This window comes from Arachis ipaensis, chromosome B09 (assembly GCF_000816755.2).
Source record: "Arachis ipaensis cultivar K30076 chromosome B09, Araip1.1, whole genome shotgun sequence".
Taxonomy (NCBI): Eukaryota; Viridiplantae; Streptophyta; class Magnoliopsida; order Fabales; family Fabaceae; genus Arachis; species Arachis ipaensis.
This window is the reverse complement of record NC_029793.2, coordinates 132039841-132062828: the sequence shown is the minus strand read 5'-3', so window position 1 is coordinate 132062828 and position 22988 is coordinate 132039841. Positions and strand designations below refer to the sequence as shown.

Here is a 22988-nt window from a genome sequence, read left to right as displayed (position 1 = left end):
CTGATTTTCCTATTCAATTACTGGCAATACCTTACGTAATGCTTCACCATCTTGATGAGCTTTCAGAAGTTTTGATTTAAAACCACTTGAAATTTGCAACTGACTTAAACACAGAATTCCATATTCTTTCCTAAGTTCCAGGTTCAAACCTTGAAATTCCTTTAATAACTCTTCTTCCCATAGCATCATCTAAGCTGCATACAAAGACTTCCGACTCAGGGCATTCGCCACAACGTTCGCTTTTCCTGGATGGTAATTCAATTCAAAATCATAATCCTTCAGAAGCTCCATTCACCTCTTCTGACGCATATTCAACTCTTTCTGCCTAAAGAGATACTTTAAACTCTTATGATCTTAGAATACATGAAACTTAATGCCATAGAGATAATGTCTCTAGATTTTCAGAGCAAACACAATAGCACCAAGTTCTAAATCATGATTTGGGTAGTTCATCTCATGCGGCCTTAATTGCCGTGAGGCGTATGCTACAACATTCCAATGCTGCATCAGAACGTACCCCAAACCCTTTAATAATGCATCACAGTATATTTCAAATAGTTCACTTGGCTCAGGCAATATTAACACGGGTGCAGTAGTCAACCTTTGCTTCAATACTTGAAAACTCTCTTCACACTCTGAAGTCCAGACAAAAGGCATATCCTTCCTAATCAGTTTAGTTAAAAGTAAGGCGAGCTGTGAAAATTCCTTAATAAATCTTCGATAATATCTTGCCAAACCTAGGAAACTCATGATCTCTGTCACTGAAATTGGTCGCCCCCAATTCATTACTACTTCTACCTTAGCAGGATCCCTAGCTATTCCCTGCTTACTCACTACATGACTAAGAAACTTCACCTCACTCTCCCAGAACTCGCATTTAGATAACTTGGTATATAACTTCCTGTCCTTTAAGATTTGCAGCACAGTTCGCAAGTGTTCAGCATGCTCCTCCTCAGTCTTAGAGTAAACAAGATATTATCAATAAAGACAATAACAAACTTGTCCAGGTACAGCCGAAAAATCTTATTCATATAATTCATGAATACTGCCGGAGCATTGGTTAACCCAAAAGACATCACCGTATACTCATAATGACCATAACGTGTCCTGAAAACAGTTTTTGGAATATCTTTATCTCTAATCCTTATCTATTTTAAACCTAACATTACTCCAAACTGATCCACCCTTCTAAGTTAACTAAACATCACTCCGTCTTAACAACTAATAGCCTTCAGCAAATCATTGACTTGGGCTTTACAATCATCAACGTGCGTCATATATTACGAATGAATATCACATATTAGTGATATGCAAGGAAGTTCAAAATTCAACTGCTAGTTTATGGTTACCTCGGGTCTGAGAATCGGATTCGGCTGGATCCCGGCGTTTCCTGTGTAGACAGTCTCGAGCCATATGCCTCGGCTTCCTGCACTTGTAGCATTCATCTAACCCGGCCCTATGCGGCTCGTCTGGAGCAGTCTCTCCATAGCCTTCCTGTAGCATCGCCCACTTCATGGAGTAATTTTCTGCGATTTGACTCTTCTTAACCAATTCAGTGAAATTCGTTAACCTTTGCGGATACACGTAGTTAAATATGTCTCTCCTAAGTCCTTTCTCATACTGAGCACACTTCCACTCCTCATAGTCGGCTGGATTTCCTTGACAAACTCTTGAGAGACGGCACAGGTTGTCGAATTCACGGGTATATCAGCAACAGACATATTCTTTTGCTTCAGCTGCATTAACTCCAACTCTTTTGCAGTGCGAAGTGCATGCAAGAAATATTTTTTGTAAAATTCCATCTTGAATCTATTCCAAGGAACATCTGTTAACTCTATCTGCAAGGTATGACATAACTCCTGCCACCATTTCTGAGAATCTCCCTCCAACATGTAGGTCACTATTTCCACTGATTGTACTTCAGGAACATGCTGAGTATACAAAAATCTCTCCACGTCTCGAAACCACCGATCAGCCTCCAACGCATTGACATTCCCATTAAACTGAGGTGGACCATTCTTGAGGAAATCAGTAAAGGTCATAGACCTGTAGTATTGTCTTACATTGCTTGTACCAACACCCGAGCTTCCATCTCGAGGTCCTTGCATCGGTTTGGTCCTAAGATTTCCCTCTGGGCACCTCGCTTGGATCCGCGAGACGATATTTGGTCCCTATTCACACCAAACAATTGATATTAAGGTGATCAGTCTCAATATCTCAAGTTTAATGCTTTAAAGTCCCAAATGCATGCTCACGAACATGTATGCTACACATACCAGTCGGATATCCTAGGTAGTACATAGTCACACACAGAGTATGCACAGAAGCATAGTCAGTCCATCTCTCATACTCTATACGAACGAACTGCTCTGATACCATAATGTAACACCCTACCACACAGAGCTATACACCTAGGATGTAAAACAGAGGTGGCGAGGTGCTACGACTTCTAAAATTAAAATACATATATATAATAGCAGGAAGAATATAATAAACTAGGAGCCTTTAAAAATGGGTAAAACAAAATTGTAAAACAAAAAGCGCAACGCTTCAAAAACGGAATAACTTGCGTAAGAAAACTATAACTATCAAACATAAGATGATAAAAGTAGGAATAGAGAGCCAAAGATACAAAATAACAAGCTTCTAACTCAGCCCGCACAGTCAAAGTTGGCTGGAGAAATATTTACACACACACATACACACACACACACACACACACACACACACACACACACACACACACACACACACACACACACACACACACATATATCTCCAAACCCAAATGTACATAAACAAAATCCTGTCTCTCCATAAACCTCTAAGAGGATAAAAAAGAACAAGTTATGCAGAGAGAAAGTCAAGTACATATATATATACACATCACTATTCAACAAAATAACCAGTAACCATTTAGTATGGGGTGAGAACCAGAGGTTCTCAGTATGGTAAATGTGCTACACACATAAGATATAAGGTCCTGGGAATGCCAAAGGCAATCCTAGAACGCCGACACTCATATTATAGAGCTTAAAGTACTAAACAGAAGCCATAAAGGGTGGTTCTCTAAGAGTATCCAATGCTTAACTTAACTTAATCTTAAATCTAAGTCCCATTCTGCTATTCCTCCATACCCCCATCTCCGTCAGCATTTCACAGACAAATAAACAGATAAAGGCAAGCACAAGAAGGTTACAAATACTACAGGTAATAAATATACATATAGCTTGGCAAGTACACTTAGGCACACCCAGTTAATGCACAAACAAGTAATTCAAGTAGTATGCTTATGATGCATGCCTGTCCTATGGCTGATGAGGCTCATCTGTCGGTTATCCAGCCAATCCGACAAGTCCAAAAACCTTAGACTGTCCCTTGACGTGCATCCCCAAGTGTCTATGCATAGCTTTTTCTCAAATAAATAATATTGCTCAATGGGGGTTAACATTCCCGGGAATTTATAAGTGCCCGGTCACCCTTACATCGTAGGATCAACAAAGTATCGAGCTTTCAACCTGGTACACGTGGTGGCAAGCCACGGTACTTTATCCAAGGAATATCGTATCTCAAATCATTTAATCATTCAAGCCAAGTATCATACATGATCATTCATTTGATTATCAAGCCAAGTATCATATATAATCATCCGTAACACTTCATAATCAATTCATCACTTTCCTTTTTAGCTTTACTTCATCTTCAAGTTATCCCTATTTCCTAACTTCATCTAAATATCAAGTCTAATACTATTATTTATGACTAAGGAATGATAATAGAGGTTTAGAAGTTTGAAATAGGGTTTAAAACTTCAAAATCCATGTTTGCTGGAACAAAAGCCACGCATACGCGTGGCTCACGCGTACGCGTGGAAATATAAAACTGCAGCTCGCGCATGCGTCCCCTTGTCACGTGTACGCGTAGGTGCAAACTTCATGTCACGCGTGCGCGTGGGTCACGCGTACACACGGACATGCTTGTTGGCTCCTTTCACGTACGCATAGGACCAGTCGCGTATGCATCGCCGAAACCCATGCCACCCGTGCGCGTGGGCCACGCGTATGTGTGGACGTACGTCTTTTAAAAAAATACAAAATCAGTAGCAAAAGCTACAGAATGGTAGCAAAAATACAGTTTTGGCATATAATCTTCCAACACCCATAACGTCTTCGATTTAAAATATTTTTCACCCGTTTCTCAAATGGCATAAACATCACGAACCCAATTTTCATTCCAAAATAAGTTGGAAGCAAATTGAGGGTCCGAAAGCCAAGTTATGCCTCGCCGAAGTTTGGCCAAAAATCAATTTTTTTCAAACTCATAAAACCTCTATTCCATTATTCTTTTCATTCCCATAACAACCATACATACCTAAAAATCAATGCTAACACCTACAACAACCCAACAACAAGATCCTTCTCTAATTCATCATCCAAGATTCAATCATATAGCACAATTTCACAACTCACAATCTTCACCATGCTTTTAAACACTATGCACACAATTATGTCATCATTTACTCAACATTAATCACACTACTACTCATACAACAACAATCACAATTATACAACCAATTCTCATCCAAAATATTAAGAACACTAAGCATCACATTTTTTTCCATACGTTCCAACTTACCCTACGGTCATCTAGCCTAAGTTTTCACAGAATATTATATATTAAATGCGAGAAACCTAAACCATACCTTGGCCAATTCGCACGTAGTGACCAAAGCAACTTATTTAAAACAAATACAGCCCTTCAAAATTCAGTACACTCTAAGCTCAGCTTCCTCCAAGTTCTAATATTCACAATTTCAAGCTCCAATTATTTATTCACAACCTAATACACATTCATAACACATATATACCCAATTTAATACTCAAAGCTCAAATTCAATGAAATTAGAATAGAATTATGGTATCCTTACCTTACCCAAGCTTCACATAAGTAAGAGTGAACATTTTTCTCAAGCTAATTGGATCCTAAAACATTAGAAATAAAAGAAATTCAACATCCCTTCCTATTTTTCGAAAAATTGGGGAAAAGAAGTGGCCAGGAGTGATTAATGACTTACCAATAAAATTATTTCGGTAGAAATATAGAGCTTGATGTGGTGATCGGTGGCCGCAAACGGTGCGGCGATCGGAATTCGGATGGAGAAGTTACGGCGAGCTGAAGATTGCCGTAAGGGTTTCGGCGTCTTTCTCTTCTCTAGAGGCTTTCACATTGATCCATATGAAAAATGAAGAAAAGAAGGGGGCTTGGGTTCATTTAATTGCTGAACCAGTTGGGCCCATGGGCTCGGTTCTACTGGTTCAGCCTGTTTGGTCAAATCTTGGGCCGATTTCTTCGAAATCGGTGTCAAAATTCTTGTTTCGATGAGATCTATTCTAATTTAATATAATATTCATATTTCTAACCTTCTTTATTAAAAATTAATTTATCAACTAATTATTTACTAATTTAACAGGATTTACAGCAGTAACCACTCTAGGTACACCTGCTTGTTTAAAGCAGCAGTCTTAGCCATTAAATCAGCCACTCTGTTTGCTGAGCGCTGGATGAGCACTAAAGTATCTGTCTAATTGCGTTGGAGCATCTCTTTGATTTTGTCAAGCATATCAGAGTCATTCCTAATCATGCTGGTTGTGGCTCGCAAAACAAAAAAAAAACGCATCAAGATTATCAGTTTTACATATGACCTCTTTGCACTCGCAATCCCAAGCCATAACAAGCCCTCTCCAAATAGCATGAAGCTCACAACAGAGAATACTAGAAAGAGGTATACTGGCAAAACAACCTTTTATCCAAATTTCCATGCTGTCTCTAATAATACATCCAAAGCTAGATAATTGCTCATTTTCAAAAAATACTTGCATCGTAGTTCACTTTATAGACATTCATTGGAGGTGGTTCCCAGTTATATTGCAAAGAAGAAGGAATAATATGTTTTTGGGTGGTAACAACATTAGAGAAATCTCGAGCAGTATGTTTAACTAAGTGAACAATTTTCTCCTTACTCCATGGATCATCTTGATGGAAGATGTCATTGTTCCTATCCCTCCAAATCCACCAAAAGGCCGCTACAAAGAGAAACTCATTTTTGTTGAGGTTGGAACGAATCCAAGACACAAAATCCAAACTAGAGTCCTCAGCGGTCATTCCCAAGTTTAAGCTAATCCAAATCTGACGAGCTTTTTGGCAAGTCCTAAAGCAATGGTTAATATTCTCTAGAGCAAGATAACATCTCTGACAAAAATCAGAAGTAGCAAGACCTCTTTGAAACCGGTAACTAGCTGTGGAAACTCCGTTGTTGAGGCAAAGCCAGAGCAGACACTTTATCTTCTCTGGTATTCTCAAGCGCCAAAGCTAAAGCCAATTTTCATTATCATTCCAGCCAACTTTCTTCTTCAATAGCCATTCATACCCACTTTTAGTCGAGTAGGTGAGTGTATTTGAGTTTGTCCAAAACCAACCTGTTTTATCTCCTGCCTGCTTGATAGGATCAAAGAGCATCAAATCAAGTTTAACTTCTTCCGGAATCATTGTGCAAAGAATATCCCATCGCCAATGTCCATGGCGCCAGACATCTTCTAGCTTCAAGTGAAAATAAAAAATGTGCACAAAAGGAACCAAAGGAGCTAGCGTTCCACATGGTCGCCAAGCATGATACCAAAAGGATTGAGACATCCTGCCTGTACACCAATCAAAACCATCACGAAGCTTTTCTATTGTCTTATAAATCACTCGCCAAGTGCTTGAAACATATTAGAAAAATTGGGTGAAAAGCAAGAACTCCCAGGTAAATATTTTGCCAACATAATTCTTACCCAAAGCTTATCTTTATTATGCAGTAATTGCCAAACAAGCTTTCCTAATAAAGCAAAATTTACACATTGGGTATCTCTAATTCCCAAGCTTCTATATTTTCTTGGAGTGACAACTTTGCTCCACTTGACCAAATTTAAGCAACGCTCCCCCACTTTTTCCTTCCACAAGAATTGTCTAAGTACAGAATTAATCTTTTGAAAAACTGAAGTAGGAAAAAGAGTCACTTGCATCTGATAAATAGGAAGAGAAGAAGCAACAAATTTAATTAAGCAAATCCTGCCTGCTCTGTTAAGGAGCCGACCTTTCCAACTAGCCAGCCTATTCTCAATCTTCACTAAAGATTCCGAAAAAATAGACCTAGCAGCTCGAGGATGATTAAGGTTCACCCCCAAGTATTTGCCTAGGTCACTAGTAAAAGGAATATGAGAAACACCAGACAACATTTTCTTCCTTCTATTAGAGATATTTCTAGAACAAATAGCTTTAGATTTTTCAATGTTAACCTTCATACCTGAAGCTTTGCAGAACAACTCCAAGGTGTGCACAACATTCTGAACTTGATTTTTCTTCGCTTTACAAAAAAGGAGGAGGTCATCTGCAAACATCAAGTGAGAAACTCTAGGTCCCCCTCTAGAAACAGCCACACCATCCCAAATACCCTCGTCAACTTGTTTGGAAATGAAGCACGCCAATATCTCCGTGCACAAAAAAATAAATAAGGAGAAATTGGATCTCCTTGCCTGAGCCCTTTGCGAGGTTGGAAGCTGTTCAATCTATTCCCATTCCAAAGGATGGAAAGATTTGAGACCTGAACACAATTCATTACAAGCCGAATAATTAGAGAAGGAAAGCCAAAAGATTAAAGAGTGTGCTAAAAAAAATTCTAATCAACTCTATCATAAGCCTTTTCTAAATCAATCTTAAAAGCCATAGCTCCTTTTCTAGACTTTGTCCGCTTAAGAAAGTGAAGAACTTCTTGGGCGACAATAATATTATCAGGCTCTCATCTACCATGAATAAACCCTCCCTGAGTTGGGCTAACAATTTCATCTAAAAATGGTCGTAATCTATTAACTAGCACTTAGTCACAAGCTTATAAATTACATTACAAAGGCTTATTGGCTGAAAATCCTTCAATCTAGTTGGAAGGTCGTACTTATGGATAAGAACAATCAAAGTTTCCAACAAAGAATGGCTTAACGTCTCCCCTAAGAATGCTTTCTGAACAGTACACCACACCTCATGACCCACCACATCCCAATATTCTTTGAAGAAAAAAACTTGAAAACCATCCGGCCCAAGAGCTTTGAACGAGCTCATATTATCCAGAGCTTCTTTAACCTCCAACATTGTTACTGGTTTAAACAAATTATCACAAGCATCTTGGCTAAGAGATGGCATAGGAATTTCTCCCATGCAATTAACCTCAACAGGCTCAGTAGAGCAAAAAATATTTTTGAAGAAATGAACAACCTCTCTTTGCAAAACTTTCGGATCATCAGACCAGGACCCATCACTGACCAGCAACCCATGAATCTTGTTAGATTTTCTTCTAAGAATGGTTGCATATGGAAAAAGCTAGCATTTCTACCCACTCCTGTCTCTAAGTGTCTTCTCTTGGGTTTGCACCGCAGAACCATCATTCTTCTATTAAGGTTAGTTCTCCAAGTTTGTTGTTGCACTAGCTTTATCAAGCTCTTTTTGTACTCGAGAATCCATTGACAATGCTTCAGTAGGTGAGTTTTAAAGCGAAATAGGACACTGCCTTTTGTGTCCTGCTTTAAAAAAAAGGGGAGTACTCTGATCCTTGAAAGCCACCTGGGTTGTTCCCAAAGAGCCAAGCGTGGATGGAGGATCCTTCTTTTCCTTAGACCCCACCTTTGCATTTGATAAGGACTTCACCTTTGCATTTGATGAGGATCCAGCATGCATGTTATTAGACCCAAAAGAAAATTTCTTACTCACCAAATTGGAGCATATTCCTACATTGGCTTTTTTTGGCACCACTTTTGGGCCTTTACCCACTTTTTCCTTGCCTTTTCTACTAACTGTAACCCATTCACCCTCTTTTGCACGAGTATCCCTATCCATGCGTGATTCTTGCAAATTATTATGCACAAGATCCGCTGCTCCATGCTTCTCCATAATTGGAATTGATTTAGCATTAATTCCAAATTCAAAGTTGAATTTTGATTTTTTACTGGGATTTGACTACCTTCTGCCGTTTTCTCGTTGTTATCCACTGGAAATAGTGACGGCAAATTTTTTCTCCTTCACCGTGCTTTCCTTCCCAATGCTATTGTTGTTCTCTTTCACACATTCTCTTGTTACGTGCCCAAAGCATCTACATTTTTCACAAATTAAATTCAAGTGCTCATATTCTATGTCATACATATGACCATCAACTTGAATTTTGTTTATGACTGGAAATCCCAAGTTAATTTGCACACATGCTCTTGCATACTTTCCCCTCTCTGCAGACTTGGTGGCTAAGTCGATGCGAATGCAATTATTTTCATGGATCTCTTTTGATAATAGTTAATGTTTAAACTTATGATTCTTATCCAAACCATGGTAAACCCAAAAGTGTTTTCACAAGGTCTGAATGAAGAACTCCAAGGTTTAACCGCAACATAACTACCAGTAATCATCCACGGTCCTCCAAGGAGAACTTTTTCTCTATCCTCCAAGAGATCAAATTTGACTAAAAAATAGCCAAAGCCAACATCTAGTACCTCATATCCTCCATTGGTTCTCCACACACCTTTAAGCATGTGCGTGATCGTCGTATAGCTAACATTTTTTCCAAGAACTTTGATCACGATGGCATCTTTGTAGGGCTCTGCCAATATCTCTTTTGCTTCCTTAGTGAACGTCATAGTTGGTATCTCCGAATCGCCTTGCTTATCAACTACTGTAGCCATCTTATCCTTATAAAGAGAATCAGCAACTTCCAAAACTCTCCTTGCCGAGGCACCAACAACTTTATCTCTGATATCCGCTAACTTTGAGTCTTGTTACTGTCTCCTTTAATCCCCTCCTTTTCATCTGATGCATGCCCCCCTCTGCTCTCCCCCTTATTGTTTTCGCCGGCATGGTCGGCTGCCTCGCTATGTGCCACCCTCGAAGACTCTCCTCTGCTCTCCCCGCTCTCCATTTCACGTTGTGTAGATCTCAATTTGTGAAAGAATAGAAATTCTCATTCGCGATTTGTATAAACTCATATTAAAATATCATATCTACGTATTATATTATACTACCATTATTTTCTAGTATTAGTGAAGAGTAGAATTAGATAAAAAGTAAAAAAAATTATTAAATTTATAAAAAAAAAATATGTGCATAATACATCATAAATTTTTTATAAACTTTTTTTTACTAAAAAACAATCTTTATTTTTTTACCAAAATTTTATTCTTTACCGTAGCATTATCTTTTTTTAATTACGTGAGATTTAAAGCACTTTTTAACCGCTAGATAATAAATAATTATCTGAGATCTAATGCACTCCTTCACTTGATCTTACGTGAGGAAGCACATCATAGTGGCAAATTTTATAACTTTTAGAGCTGATAAAAAGGTGGCTATAGAGGGTTTTTTTTTAACAAAGAAAGCTCAACACAATGAAGTGGAGCATGAACAAGAACAAAACATAACTCAAAGCTCTGGACAATGAACATATTAAAAGGTATAATCCGTTGTCATATCTGGCATAGCCATCAACAACCAAACGGATCGACACCACACCATTTTCTGTAGCTCAAAAACGCCCTATTTATAACTCCAACAACACCCGTCTCTACTTTCTGAAACACTCTGTTATTTTTTTCTTGCCAAATGTTCCAAATGATCGCAAAGAAACCTACCAGCCACTTCTTATGCTCAGAACTACGACCAGGTACTCCAATCCAACTCTCAAAAAGCTTTTTGACAGTATCCGGAGCAACCTAAGCTCTACCAGCACACATCAACCAAGCGCACCACACCTGCCACGTAAACTCACAACCAAGAAAAAGATGATGCACAAATTCTACATCCTTTTTGCACAAAGCACAAATATTATCATTCTGATGAATAATCCCTAGCCTACTCAATCTTTCTTTCGTGTTAACCCTTCCTACTAAAACAAACCATGCAAAAAGTTCCACTCTTGGAGGAACCAATCCTCTCCATACCAGCTAGTGAAATTGTAGCTGGTGATGTCCTCCGAGATAATCTCTTTCTGCAAGACCTGCACAAAATTGTTAGTAGAAAAAACACATGTTCTGTCAAATTTTCGTATAACTGTATCCTCTCTACTAGTCGATAATCTAACTAGCCTTAACCGGTCATGGAGTTGATTGAGAAGCTCTAACTCCCATTGGAATAACTCTCTCCTCCACTGGAAGTTTCATACCCACTCTAGTCTATCCCAAAATCCACAGTCCCCTATAACAGATCCTTGTTGATTTGAAACAGAGAAGAGTTTCGAAAAGCTTACTTTCAAAGTGCCACCTTGTAACCAGTCATCCTCTCAAAACCTAACATGTCTTTCATTTCCCACCTCCATAGCCAGACCACTAATGATCTTATCTCTCACCTGTTGATTCTGAATATTAAGATGGCAGATATCTTTCCACGAGCCACCTCTTGTCGGTAATGGCTGTTTTGATAACATTACATTCGGGTTCAGCTGATTACAAGAACATATAACCTTCTTCCACAGTGAGCAGTCCTCCTTCGAAAAGCGCCACCACCACTTGAACAGAAGCGACACATTTATGATCAACGCATCTCCTACCCCCAAGCCCCCTAGTTTTTTCGGAGCTTGCACATCTCCCATTTCACTAGTGGTATTCCGCTATTCCCATCTTCTTTACTCCATAAGAACCTCTTCTGTAACCCAATAAGTTTTTCTGCTACCGACTTAGGCATCTTATACAAGCTAAGGTAGTACACCGGCAAGCTATTAAGAACAGATTTTATGAGAACGAGCTTGCCAGCCTTGTTGAGAGACTTTGCTTTCTATAAACTAAGCTTCTCTTCCACTTTATCTATGATCAGTTTTTAGGTCTTCGTCAACTGAGGGTTCGCATCTAGAGGAATACCTAGGTACCTAACAGGTAAAGCGACTTCCGCACATCCCAACAAACCACACATATCCATCACCCAACCTTGCTCACAGTTAACCAAAATCAAATTGGACTTATCGAAGTTAATACTCAAGCCAGACATCAACTCAAAACAACGCAAAAGCCTCTTATAATTCATGATTGTCTCCGTTTTCTGGGGGCAAAATAAAATTGTATCATCGACAAACTGGAGATGCGACAGCTCTATGTTGTCCCTTCCAACCAGCAGTGGAGATATACGTCCATTCCTTACTGCCTCACCCACCATCCTATGCAAGACCTCAACGACAAGAACAAATAGAATCGGTGAGAGAGGGTCTCCTTGTCTTAGACCTCTCTCCATACTGAACGGCTTGGATGGTGACCCATTAATCAACACCGACATAGATGCTGTAGTCACACATTCCTTTATCCATGACCTCCATCTAAGACCAAAGCCCATCTTCTGTAACACGATATCTACAAAGCTCCATCTCACCCTATCATATGCTTTCTAAAAGTTTAACTTGATAATTGTAGCCTTCTTCTTGCACAACTTCAGCCATTGGACCGTCTCACAAGCAATAAGCGCACCATCATGTTTTTTGCGGCCCTGAACAAACGCAGATTGAGTCTCTCCCAGTATACCTGACATCACTACCCGCATTCTTCTCACCAAAACTTTCGATATCACACAACCAACCATACTAATTGGTCGAATGTCTTTTATTTCCTTAGCTCCCACAAATTTTGGAGCTAACGTCACCCATGTTATATTAGCGTCCGTAGGTAACCTAGCATTTTGGAAAAACCCCATCACAGCTTCTGTAAATTCCTGGCCAATCTCACCCCAACATTTCTTTATGAAGTTCATGTTATATCCATCACTACCCGGTACTGAATTCACAGTCCCAGACTGCCTGTCATATTTCCTCAGGCGATGGCATTACCTCTAACCTTGCTGCCTCTTCCTCACCAATTTGCCTGACCAACCCACCACGGAATCCAATCATAGGAGCATATTCCTGTCGGTACAGCTCCTTATAAAACCCTCTAATTGCAATCTTTATTCTGGCCTGATTCCGCACCAATCTTCCATTGATTAGTAGAGAGTCGATTTTATTGTTCCTCCTTCTAGCCGATGCTAAGTTATGAAAGTACCTCGTATTCTTGTCCATATCTTTAGCATGTTGTGTAAGATCCAAGACTTTTGAAAAGTCCTATTTTGAACTAATCTCAAATCATATATTTATTTACAATTTATTTTCGGGAAATCACTTTATTGAAAATAATTTAAGGCAATTTTGATTAATTGAATTTGAAATAAATTAAAATTTTTATCCAAACTCTATACTTCTGGATTATTTTTCTATTTATGATTTAAAGTTTTAGAAATCCAAAAATAATGAGGTTTGGCTATTTAAATCAGAATTTTATTTAATTTTATGATTATTGAATTTTATGATTATTGAATTTTATTTAAGCTATATATATATATATGAAGGTATTGTATCTGGTTTGTATGTACATATATGTTTATGTTTTCACGATAAGCGTTTATGAACGGTTATGCGGTCTTAAGTTTTAAACAGGCTCATATTTTAGTATTAAATATTAGAAGAGTCATCATAGCACAGCCAGAAGCGTGACATTTTGATAGTTAGGGTGTTACATGTTGAGATCGAGACATCTGCTTCCAATGAATCTCCTTCCTGGTGTACCACTTCGCACAGCAAGTCACAAGAGCCTTCCGTCTGGCCTCCACCGTCCCGTCATAATTACCAGAACTAACCATGTCATCGACTTTCTTAATCTCTTCCTCCAATTTCTTGATTCTATTGTCCATGTCCCCACAGTTGTCTTTATGCCATCTTCTCAGCGGTACAGACAAGGCCTTCAGCTTATTAGTGAATTGGCTATCCCCCAAGTTTCTCCACTCATCCTTCACCATCCTCAAAAATTCTCCATGAGTAAACCAAGAATCCAGATTTCGAAAAGGTCTAGGGCCCATACTCACCCTCGTATCCTCTAAAATCAACAGACAATGATCTGATAGACCTCTAGGTCCCCCTTTCATCCGAGTATCCAGGAACTCCTCAAGCCACTCTAAACTGACAAGGATTCTATCAATGCGGCTACATGATCGACCTCGAAACCATGTGAACTTCTGATCTGATAGCAGTAAATCTACTAACTCTAAGTCTTGCACCCATTCCTTAAAGTCCTCTGCAGAAGCTGGTAAACTAGTAGCGCCCTTCCTTTCCTCCACTCATAATATCGCATTAAAGTCACCTATGAAACAAAACGAAACCTGCCATAAGCCCACAATATAGCTTAACTCTTCCCACATCATCGGTTTTTTATTCTGCACATGAGCTCCATACACCAAGTAGAAAGCACAGTTTAAGTTATTTTTTGTCAGCAAACCTTCGACGCAAAGCCAACCATCTCCCTTATAACAACTCGAGTGTTTAAACAACAAATCATCCCACATTAATAATAAACCTATAAAGGGCTTAGCTATTATAGGAATTCATAATCACTTGAAATTCGGAATCTGGTGTTGATGAGGTTGAAGAAAAAACATATTTTTCTACCAAAATTATTAGAGAGTAAAGAAATACATGAAGCAGAATGGGAAAACTAAATTTACATCACATTATTATTTTATTGTTTTGTTTTCTGAGTACATTACAAACCATAATAGACATCATAATGGGGATATTAATCTTTAATATGAAACTAGGTGGAAACTGGAAAGACAAGGAACATGTGAAACACTGAAACATTGTACATTATTATTGTCCTTGAAGAGACAGAATTGGGTGCTCATAAAGTACCAGCTAAGATTATGCTTCTAAAAACAAAGTTTTCATTGAATAGAGCACAATTCTAGTAAGTCCCTATAAGCACCTAAAGTTCATGATTCTTGAGAATCAAAATCAACCTGTGTTCTTCATCCCAGCAGCAATTCCATTAATGGTGATTAGCAAAGCATCTCTGATCTTTCGGTTGTCGTCCTCACGCCTTAGCCTCTTGAGTATCTCCACTTGCAACATGTTCAACGGATTGAGAAATGGAAGTCTATTCTCAATGAGCCTCCTTAAGCTTCTATTATTCTGTTGAAGTTTCTCATGGCCACTAATCACCAGCACAAACTTCTCGGCCGTCATGAGCTCACTCCTTAGTTGGCGGCCGAGTTCTTGCCTCTCCTTAGACACAAGAACTTCATCATAATGCTTGGCAATAGGAATGTCTGCTTTCCCCAAAACCATTTCAATAAGGTCTATTGTGCTTTGGAAGAATGGCCACTCTCTGTACATTTCTTTTAGCTCTTCAGTGTGGCCTTTCTCGCATGCACCTTTTAATCCAGCACCAACACCTAGCCATGCAGGAAGCACAAATCTGGTTTGTGTCCATGCAAATAGCCAGGGTATGGCGCGAAGGTGTCCAATTCCTTTCGAGCTCTTCCTTCTTGCCGGCCGGCTGCCTATGTTGAGGAAGCCAAGTTCTGCTTCAGGTGTGGCTTCATGGAAGTAGGAAAGGAATTCAGGATTTTCATAGACTACACTGCGGTAACACTGGCAACTGATATTCGAGATCTCTTCTATGACTTTACGCCATTTCTCTTCACGGGGCGGATGAGGCGGCCGAAGAGTTGCAAGTAGCACTGCTGTTGTGTATATTTCGAGTTGTCTCACGGCTATTTGTGGCAGCCCAAACTTGGCATCTATCATCTCTCCCTGCTCAGTAGACCTTAGTGTTCCCTGTAATAAAACATTCAAATAGTATCATCTTATCTATATAACCCATTCCATGGAACAAGGCTTAACCTACCATCACGGAGCCAGGTGGTTGGGACTGAATAGCCAGATACGTTGGGCCACCACCGCGACCAATACTCCCTCCACGGCCATGGAACAGTGTAACCTTAATACCATACTCATTGCAAGCAGCTACAACATCCTCCTGAGCTTTGTAAAGTTCCCAAGCAGCAGTAAAGCGGCCGGCATCTTTGCCAGAATCTGAATATCCAACCATAACCTGCATAACAAAATTATATTGTCATCACATCAATATCACATAATAGCTATAACAAGAAATGAAATTGATCTAGCTTAGGTACCTCTTGATGTCCATTATGGTTCTTAATGACATGTTCACGGTACCAATCTATTGATAAAAGTTTTCGGATAACCGAACCAGCTCCTCTCAGGTCCTTCACAGTTTCAAATAGAGGAACCACCCGCAAACTGATTACCAAGATGCATGTCAGTAAAAATCATACATTCCAACTGGAAAATTGACTTAAAAGCTTCTTCACCATAGCAAGGTGCTTCATGCATGCTTATGTACAAAGCTGAATCAAACTTTTAGGCCCTCATAAAGATAGAAGCTCGACTTAGATTCCATACTTACGTTCCACCAGGACATTCTCTTCCTAAGTCTCCAGCAACAGAAAGCCGTGCATCCTTCTGTAGAAGCTCTACTGCAAGGACATCACTTGCCTGAAAATCAACAGAAAACTCCCAACACTGTCAGTGATAATCATAACCACCAATTTTTAATCAATGCTGTGTCCTTTGAAGACTGGAAGGAACCTATAATGATGCAATTTGTTTATAATGCAAAAGCGGGAAGATTAGTAATCTTACATTTGAGGCCATAGATATCACATAGGCTCCAAGTGAATCACTCCCAAGCTCAGCAGCAATTCGAAAGGTGTCCAAGACTTCTTTGACTTCATGAGGAACCTAAAACAACAAAGCAACATTCCAATAAGAAATAGTCAGGAATTTAGACAAGAAAATGAGTCATCTCAAAGTTTGTAGTATTTTGATGCATTCGAGGGTCAAAATGTTTATTGTTTGCTTTTTCTTGGATCAGGAACACAAACTAATTGAGACCTTGTGTCTATCAGAGTTAGCAGTGGCGTTTAGTTAACTAAAATTTCTTGGGCTTTAGCATCTTACCTCTATACTATGAGGAACTAGTGGCCTCTTCCCTTTCAGCTCTCTTGTTAAGAACTCGAGTTTCTTTTCTTCGTCCCATTCACTGTATGTTCCCAGATCCAAATACTTAGTAATTGCATCAATTGTTTCAGCATGTCTCCCAGATTCCTGTTCAACTCTAGTGTCAGACCAGAAATGAATTCCTGAGCCAAAGGAAGCATGCAATTTAAGTCATACCTGACGCAAGTCTAGCTTCATTAACACCATTCCGAAGGTAGCAACTCTACGAATCAGATCAGCGAGTCTACCATCGGCTAGCACCCCAGATCCACATGATTGCTGAGGAAATGAACTGTTAAATACCAATGCAAGATAACCTTTTTGGAAAAAGAACAAGGGATACAAAAGAGTACCAGAGATTCATAACAGAGGAGAAGAGGTTCCAGAAGCTGATCAGTGGTTTCATAGTAATCCAAAGGATCATTGTCACATGAAACATCCTCAAGAAGAAGTTCTAACCGTCTACGACTTCTCTCAAGCTGAACAAACACAACAGAATATGCATGCCATTATAAGATTGACATTGGAAAGTCAACAAAATACTAATTACAAACCGAGAGAACCTCTGAGTTCCATAACAATATGCAGAAATGAATTAGTCCTAGTGAAGATTCATAAACAAACCTTATATGGACAACTCTTCCCTTACCAGGCAAACAAATATTTTTTATGGATTATTATACAAATACCAACAACATGGAGCTATATTTATAAGCATCCGACTTCTCAAAGCCATGGAGGAAGTCAATAGTTTTGATATCAACATGTATAATTTCTCTAACAAATTAAGCAGATATTGAATAGCAGCATCAATATAGTCATTTTTAAAGCACTTATCAGTTACCACTGGAAAAAAACATGAAGTGATACCTTATCTTTTACATTGCCAAGGACAACTCTGTAAGGAGCAATTCCAGGAAGCTGAGGGAGCTTAGGCTCCATAAGCTTCTGAAAACTGGACCTTCCTATCTGGGACCCTGCAGATGATTTCCTTTGACCAAGTTGTTGAATGGAGTTGAATGAAGAAGGTGATGTTGCAGCTGCAGAAGCCCCGGAGTTTGCTGAAGTTTCGCCAATTTTGAATAGTGTTGAAGAAACCTCACCTTCCTATCAATTAGAAAAATACATATTATCCAAGAAGCAATTGTAAATCCAGCAATACTTAAAATCAATAGATTACCGATATGATCTACCTTGTGATTGTGTTGTGAGTGATCAGGTCCTGGAATGTCTAGTCTGGGATGTTGAGCTTCACCATTTTCTACAAAATGTTGCAAAGAATTCAGAATATATTCCAAACTGTATATGAATGATGTTTCCTATTTTCTCAAGAGGGAAAAAATTTTCTGTTAATCAGAGAGGAGAATTTTTCTGATTAAAAAAGAAATCAAAATATCTTTGTGATGTATTAGCAGACAAAAATATGGATATCATAGATATATGATATGCACAAAGAACTAGGAAGATAAATTATGAACATTATTATGTGTACCAGCAAACGAGGGTAAATGTGCTCTTGCTGGAAGTTGTTTTGGAAGTGACTGACTTCTACTCACAGGTTGATTCCAATTTTCATGGCGATTCTCATGGTTAGCTTCTGTAGAGAAAGAAGTGAAGTAATGAACAACTCTTAGAAATGGTTTATCAAACATATGCATGGAACAGTTCATCAAGCATAAAAGATAAATAAGACTAGCATTCATAATGACATCTAATAATTCAATGTAAAAGGGATTCAACTGAAGTGATTTTAAATAACTCAAATCTGCATGCACACAAGGATTTGTTTTAATACTTAAAAGACAGTTTGGTGGTCACTTAATATAAAACAAAGATGAATGACTATGTCCATTGGCATTTGATAGACCTCAGCAAAGAGAATAAAATTCAACCAGCAAACCTTCTAGAATTTCATGTGCCAGTCTTGACAAACTCTCACTGCACTGGTTCATGGATAGCTCAAACCGGAGGCTATCCACTTCGCGGATGTAGAGATCAATTGCCATCCATCTGGATAGAAGGGATACATCTTTTGTGACCTATTATATCCGTTAAAAGCAAAGTTAGCAAGAGAAGTATCCTCTTACAACAATTCAGAAAAGCAAAATCATGTGGCAATTGAGAGGATGGTAATAAGGCTCACCTTTGCTGTCACATTTGGGTTTCCATCTCTATCGCCTCCCATCCAAGATCCAAACTTGATGGGAGTACAAGTCAATGGAAGTGGCTTCCCAGTATGCTGCAGAAGATGATATATTATATTGAAAATATTAGAATTTAGAAAAATGCATAACTGATTGACCATAATTGAACATACCAACCTTCTTCAAGGCATTGCTAACTCGACGTAAATAATGAGGAACAGCTTTCCAGAGTGACTGCTCCACAATATTCAAACCTAAGAAAACCAAAAATTAATACAGCAAAAATCAGTGTCTGTGCAAAAAATTCTTCACTGTGAACCAAAGTCTTCATGAGCTTTCATAAACACAATACTCAGATCAGTATACCAGCTCTAGCTTCATCAACTGGAGTGGGTTTCTGACGCCTAAGCTCATCGGTCTGCCATATTGAAGTTATCTCTCTCACCTGAAAAATCCATCATGATTAATGTGAATTGAAGAAACATATCCAAGAAAGGAACCACACCACCTACTTAACAGTTAAACCGATTATCTCTTATCCTAAGACAGTGTGATGCCTTTTATAGAGTGAAAATATAGTTCATGGAAATTACCAGGTCCTCAATCACCATTTCTCGATCTTCAATGGTAAGATCAGGTCGATCATTATAATCCAAAAGATGCTGCATGGATGTGGGAAATGTTGTTAAAGACAATCCTTACTATGATATTTGCTGTTCTGAAAATTTCTTAAGGCCAAACAAGTAAGAAAAAACTCACAGCAATTCTAATATGTTTGTATTGTAAGGTACGGCGATTAATTTGAGTAGGATGAGCTGTAAGAACAATTTCAACCTCCTGTGGCAGAAAAAATAAAATTGAAATCAAGAGTAAAAGAAAGTGGAACAGGTTGCTTATTGGGATATTAGCAAATAATAAGAAAATAATTGTTTGCATAAAGAAAACACAAGGATTCTATGCTTCTCAGACTATGCATATGAGAAATAAAACAAGTACAGATAAAAATAAACCTGCTTGCAGACTGTGTCATAAAGTTCATCAGGGGAAACTCCACCCTGCACAAGCTGGTTAAAGATATCATCACATGATTTTGCAGTTTGTGCTATATTATTCCCTCTTTTCCGAACCCTGCATAAACAGAATTAGAGTTAAAAAACCACCACAGATTGAAAGCAGTACTTGTTGCAGTTTGTGCTATATGCATAATTCTATGATATATCAAAGAAGCCAATAATCAATTTACCAAGCGAATCCAGAAAAAGCAACAATTGGTTAACCAAATTACCTATGATGAGTTTCAGCTATTCCCATGAGAGTAAGATAGTGGCTGAAGGCGCGAGCGAGGGTAAGAGCTTCTTCGAGTGTCATCTTTGATAGCTCTGAAGCCAACTGCTTCTCAAGCATCTCAGCCATGTCCACAATCCCTGCCTGCCTCATATTACAGCCACTCTAACCAACAAGAAAAACATAGCAAAAACCTTTAGTGTGACCAAAAATTCACATCTAATCCAAGACTCTCGTGCTATGCATGAACTCACACCACCATATGCATAACCATTCATTACACACACACATCACTCCTTATTATGTCAACTTCCTCTTCCATGCACCATGATCAAACACCAAATGCAGAATAAGTAATTTTTGAAGAGAAAAGGGAAAAAAGCCCCTTAGAATCACGGAGAAGCATGCAAATTGCAAAAGAATCAAAACCCAAGAAAGAAAAGAGAAAAGGGTATTAGAAAAAAGCAAAAAGTTAGTGTTTTGAGATAGACCTGAGCAAGCACACGAATCCTCTCAAGCTTGTCAACAACAGTGGTTCCAACTTCACGCTGGAGAATGTCGTTGAGGAGATTACCAAGCAGCCTGCAATCATCATCAAAGCTCTGGAAGGAGATTTCCTCAGCAATATCATCAGTAGTATCAGTCATGTTTGCTGTTCAGTCTCAACACAAGAGTAGTGTGAACTGTGAAGTGATAATAATGAAGAAGAAGAAGAAGAGGTGGAAAAAGAGTGAGTAGTGGTGAAAGAGTTGTGAGGGGGAAAAGGAAAAGTAGTGTGGGGCCAAATTTGATGTAGTTTAGTGCAAAGAATTGAATGGCAACGGGGAATTATGCATGATGCAATGGAAGAAGGAACATGTGGCAGAAAAGGAAGGAAGGAGAAAAGGGTCGTTGAAACAAACATGTGAGTGAGTGAGTGAGTGAGTTTCAAAATCATGTGACCGGTGACCCCTTTGCTTTGCTTTGCTCCACGTTACGTGACTCCTTCACTCTTCATTTCCATGCTATGTTGCTCCGCGAATATTCTTCTCTTATGCTATATCTAACATGGAGAACCTATTACCTCTGTTACTCTTCTGTCAACCATCTTCAAACAAGACAAAAATATTAAGGCCTATAGTGCAAGACTTTATGTATCTATAATTAGTAGAATTTTCAAAATTTGTGTAGACAAAGTATAATTACTGAAAATAAACTTTTAAATATGGGGTTATTATTAATAAAAGTTTTTTAATTTTTTATTTTATATATAAAATAAAAATAAATACTAGAATCAAAATTTATTATTTTTTGACTATCAGTTAGCCTTTAAAAGTATGAGATAAAATATGTTGTTGGATTATTAAACTAAATAAATTAGACTAAAAAAATTGAGTTAATGATTAAGTGATGGCCAAAAATAATAAATCTAATGGCTCCTAGTAGGGGTAGGGGTGGAAAAAGGTCAGGCGGTCTGCCAGAGGCCTATAGTCTGGCCTGTGTTTGGCCTAGCCTGGCCTAACCTATTATAAAATAGGCACAAACTCAGACTTTTATAAAAGCCTTATTATGTTAATAGGACAGGCTCAGGCTAACTAATTAGTCTTATTGGTCTGTCAGGCCTGCCTGGGCAGTCAGGACAAACCTGATTTCACCCGACCCATAAACACCCCTAATTCCTAATATTTTTCTAAAATAAATACATTAAAATTTTTTATTTTATTACCCTTTTTTATAAAATTTTCTTAATTTATGAAGTTATAATTAACATCTACTTTCAAAATATATATTAACTAAATCCTTTAAATATATTTTATTATAAAACAAATCATTCATATAAATATAGGTATAGAAATATAAAATGATCATTTCACATTCATATCAAAATGCAAATAATAGTATATAATTACAAAGGCAACTAAAAATTAATGTTAATGAAAAATTTAATTATTCCGTTATAATTATGGATAAATATATGTATAACATATGTAATAACTGATTGGAAAAGTATGAGGAGCCAATGAAATATTTGTATAATATGTGCAATGGAAGTTTAGGGAGTATTAAAGATATAACCATTAGTATTACTTTTTTCCATCAACCGAAGCTTTTGGATGAGTGGTATCATGATATGGTATTAAAACTCTAGATCGAAAAGGTCAAGAGTTTAATTCTTAGTAAACCTAAAAATCAATTTAAATTTTTGGGAAGATGTTTATCTCCTAGCAGGACTCTGATTGATTTAGTTCGTAACTAAAAGCATTTTTTGTATGGTTTTTAAAAGGAAGGAGTAGTTCATTATATTGTTCACTTTTAGGTGAATATGGCGGCTTATTCGTGAGTTTTAGTTAACTTTATAGTTTGCTTTTGATACCGAGGATTTGGTTCCCTTCATAGCCATATCAATCGTTTTCATATCCTCTTCACAGGTTGAAAAGCAGAGATAGATCATCCACTCGTTAAGGTAATTAACTAACTGGCACGGTTTGTGAACTGCTATGATGAATTTTCTTTATTCAAAGATATGCAAAAGGTGTACTTTTTTTTCCTTTTCATATAGATTCAATTTTACTTGACGACTTTGGCGCACTTGTTAGGAAATAATTTAACATAAAAACCTATGATTGTAGCATAAAATTTATTTAACT

General features: G+C 38.1%; 4 protein-coding genes across 5 annotated transcripts; all 4 read right to left on the bottom strand.

The window, feature by feature from the left end:
* Positions 394–1445, bottom strand: LOC107616455 (uncharacterized mitochondrial protein AtMg00860-like). The gene is made up of 2 exons (XM_016318412.1): positions 1350–1445; positions 394–957 (listed from the first exon to the last, which is right to left on the bottom strand). The coding sequence occupies exons 1-2, from the start codon at positions 1443–1445 to the stop codon at positions 394–396; spliced, it is 660 nt and encodes a 219-aa protein (XP_016173898.1).
* Positions 11878–12384, bottom strand: LOC107616456. Its single transcript, XM_016318413.1, has one exon. The coding sequence runs from the start codon at positions 12382–12384 to the stop codon at positions 11878–11880; it is 507 nt and encodes a 168-aa protein (XP_016173899.1).
* LOC107616457 lies at positions 12436–14369 on the bottom strand. The gene is made up of 4 exons (XM_016318414.1): positions 14349–14369; positions 13594–14184; positions 12872–13141; positions 12436–12780 (listed from the first exon to the last, which is right to left on the bottom strand). The coding sequence occupies exons 1-4, from the start codon at positions 14367–14369 to the stop codon at positions 12436–12438; spliced, it is 1227 nt and encodes a 408-aa protein (XP_016173900.1).
* LOC107617655 (phosphoenolpyruvate carboxylase 4) lies at positions 14547–21377 on the bottom strand. Of its 2 annotated transcripts, XR_001615023.2 has the most exons (21): positions 20853–21377; positions 20363–20526; positions 20088–20205; positions 19837–19914; positions 19671–19739; positions 19444–19522; positions 19255–19331; positions 19077–19172; positions 18834–18972; positions 18426–18530; positions 18127–18194; positions 17804–18040; positions 17287–17412; positions 17111–17212; positions 16895–17041; positions 16577–16675; positions 16341–16429; positions 16048–16174; positions 15759–15965; positions 14746–15688; positions 14547–14712 (listed from the first exon to the last, which is right to left on the bottom strand). XR_001615023.2 is itself a non-coding variant. In XM_016319472.2 (20 exons), exons 1-20 carry the CDS (start codon positions 21006–21008, stop codon positions 14864–14866), a joined length of 3108 nt encoding a protein of 1035 aa, XP_016174958.1. In that variant the 5' UTR covers positions 21009–21377; the 3' UTR covers positions 14549–14863. The 2 variants fall into 2 exon arrangements, 1 of the variants encoding a protein (XP_016174958.1); XM_016319472.2 differs by having other exon boundaries at positions 14549–15688.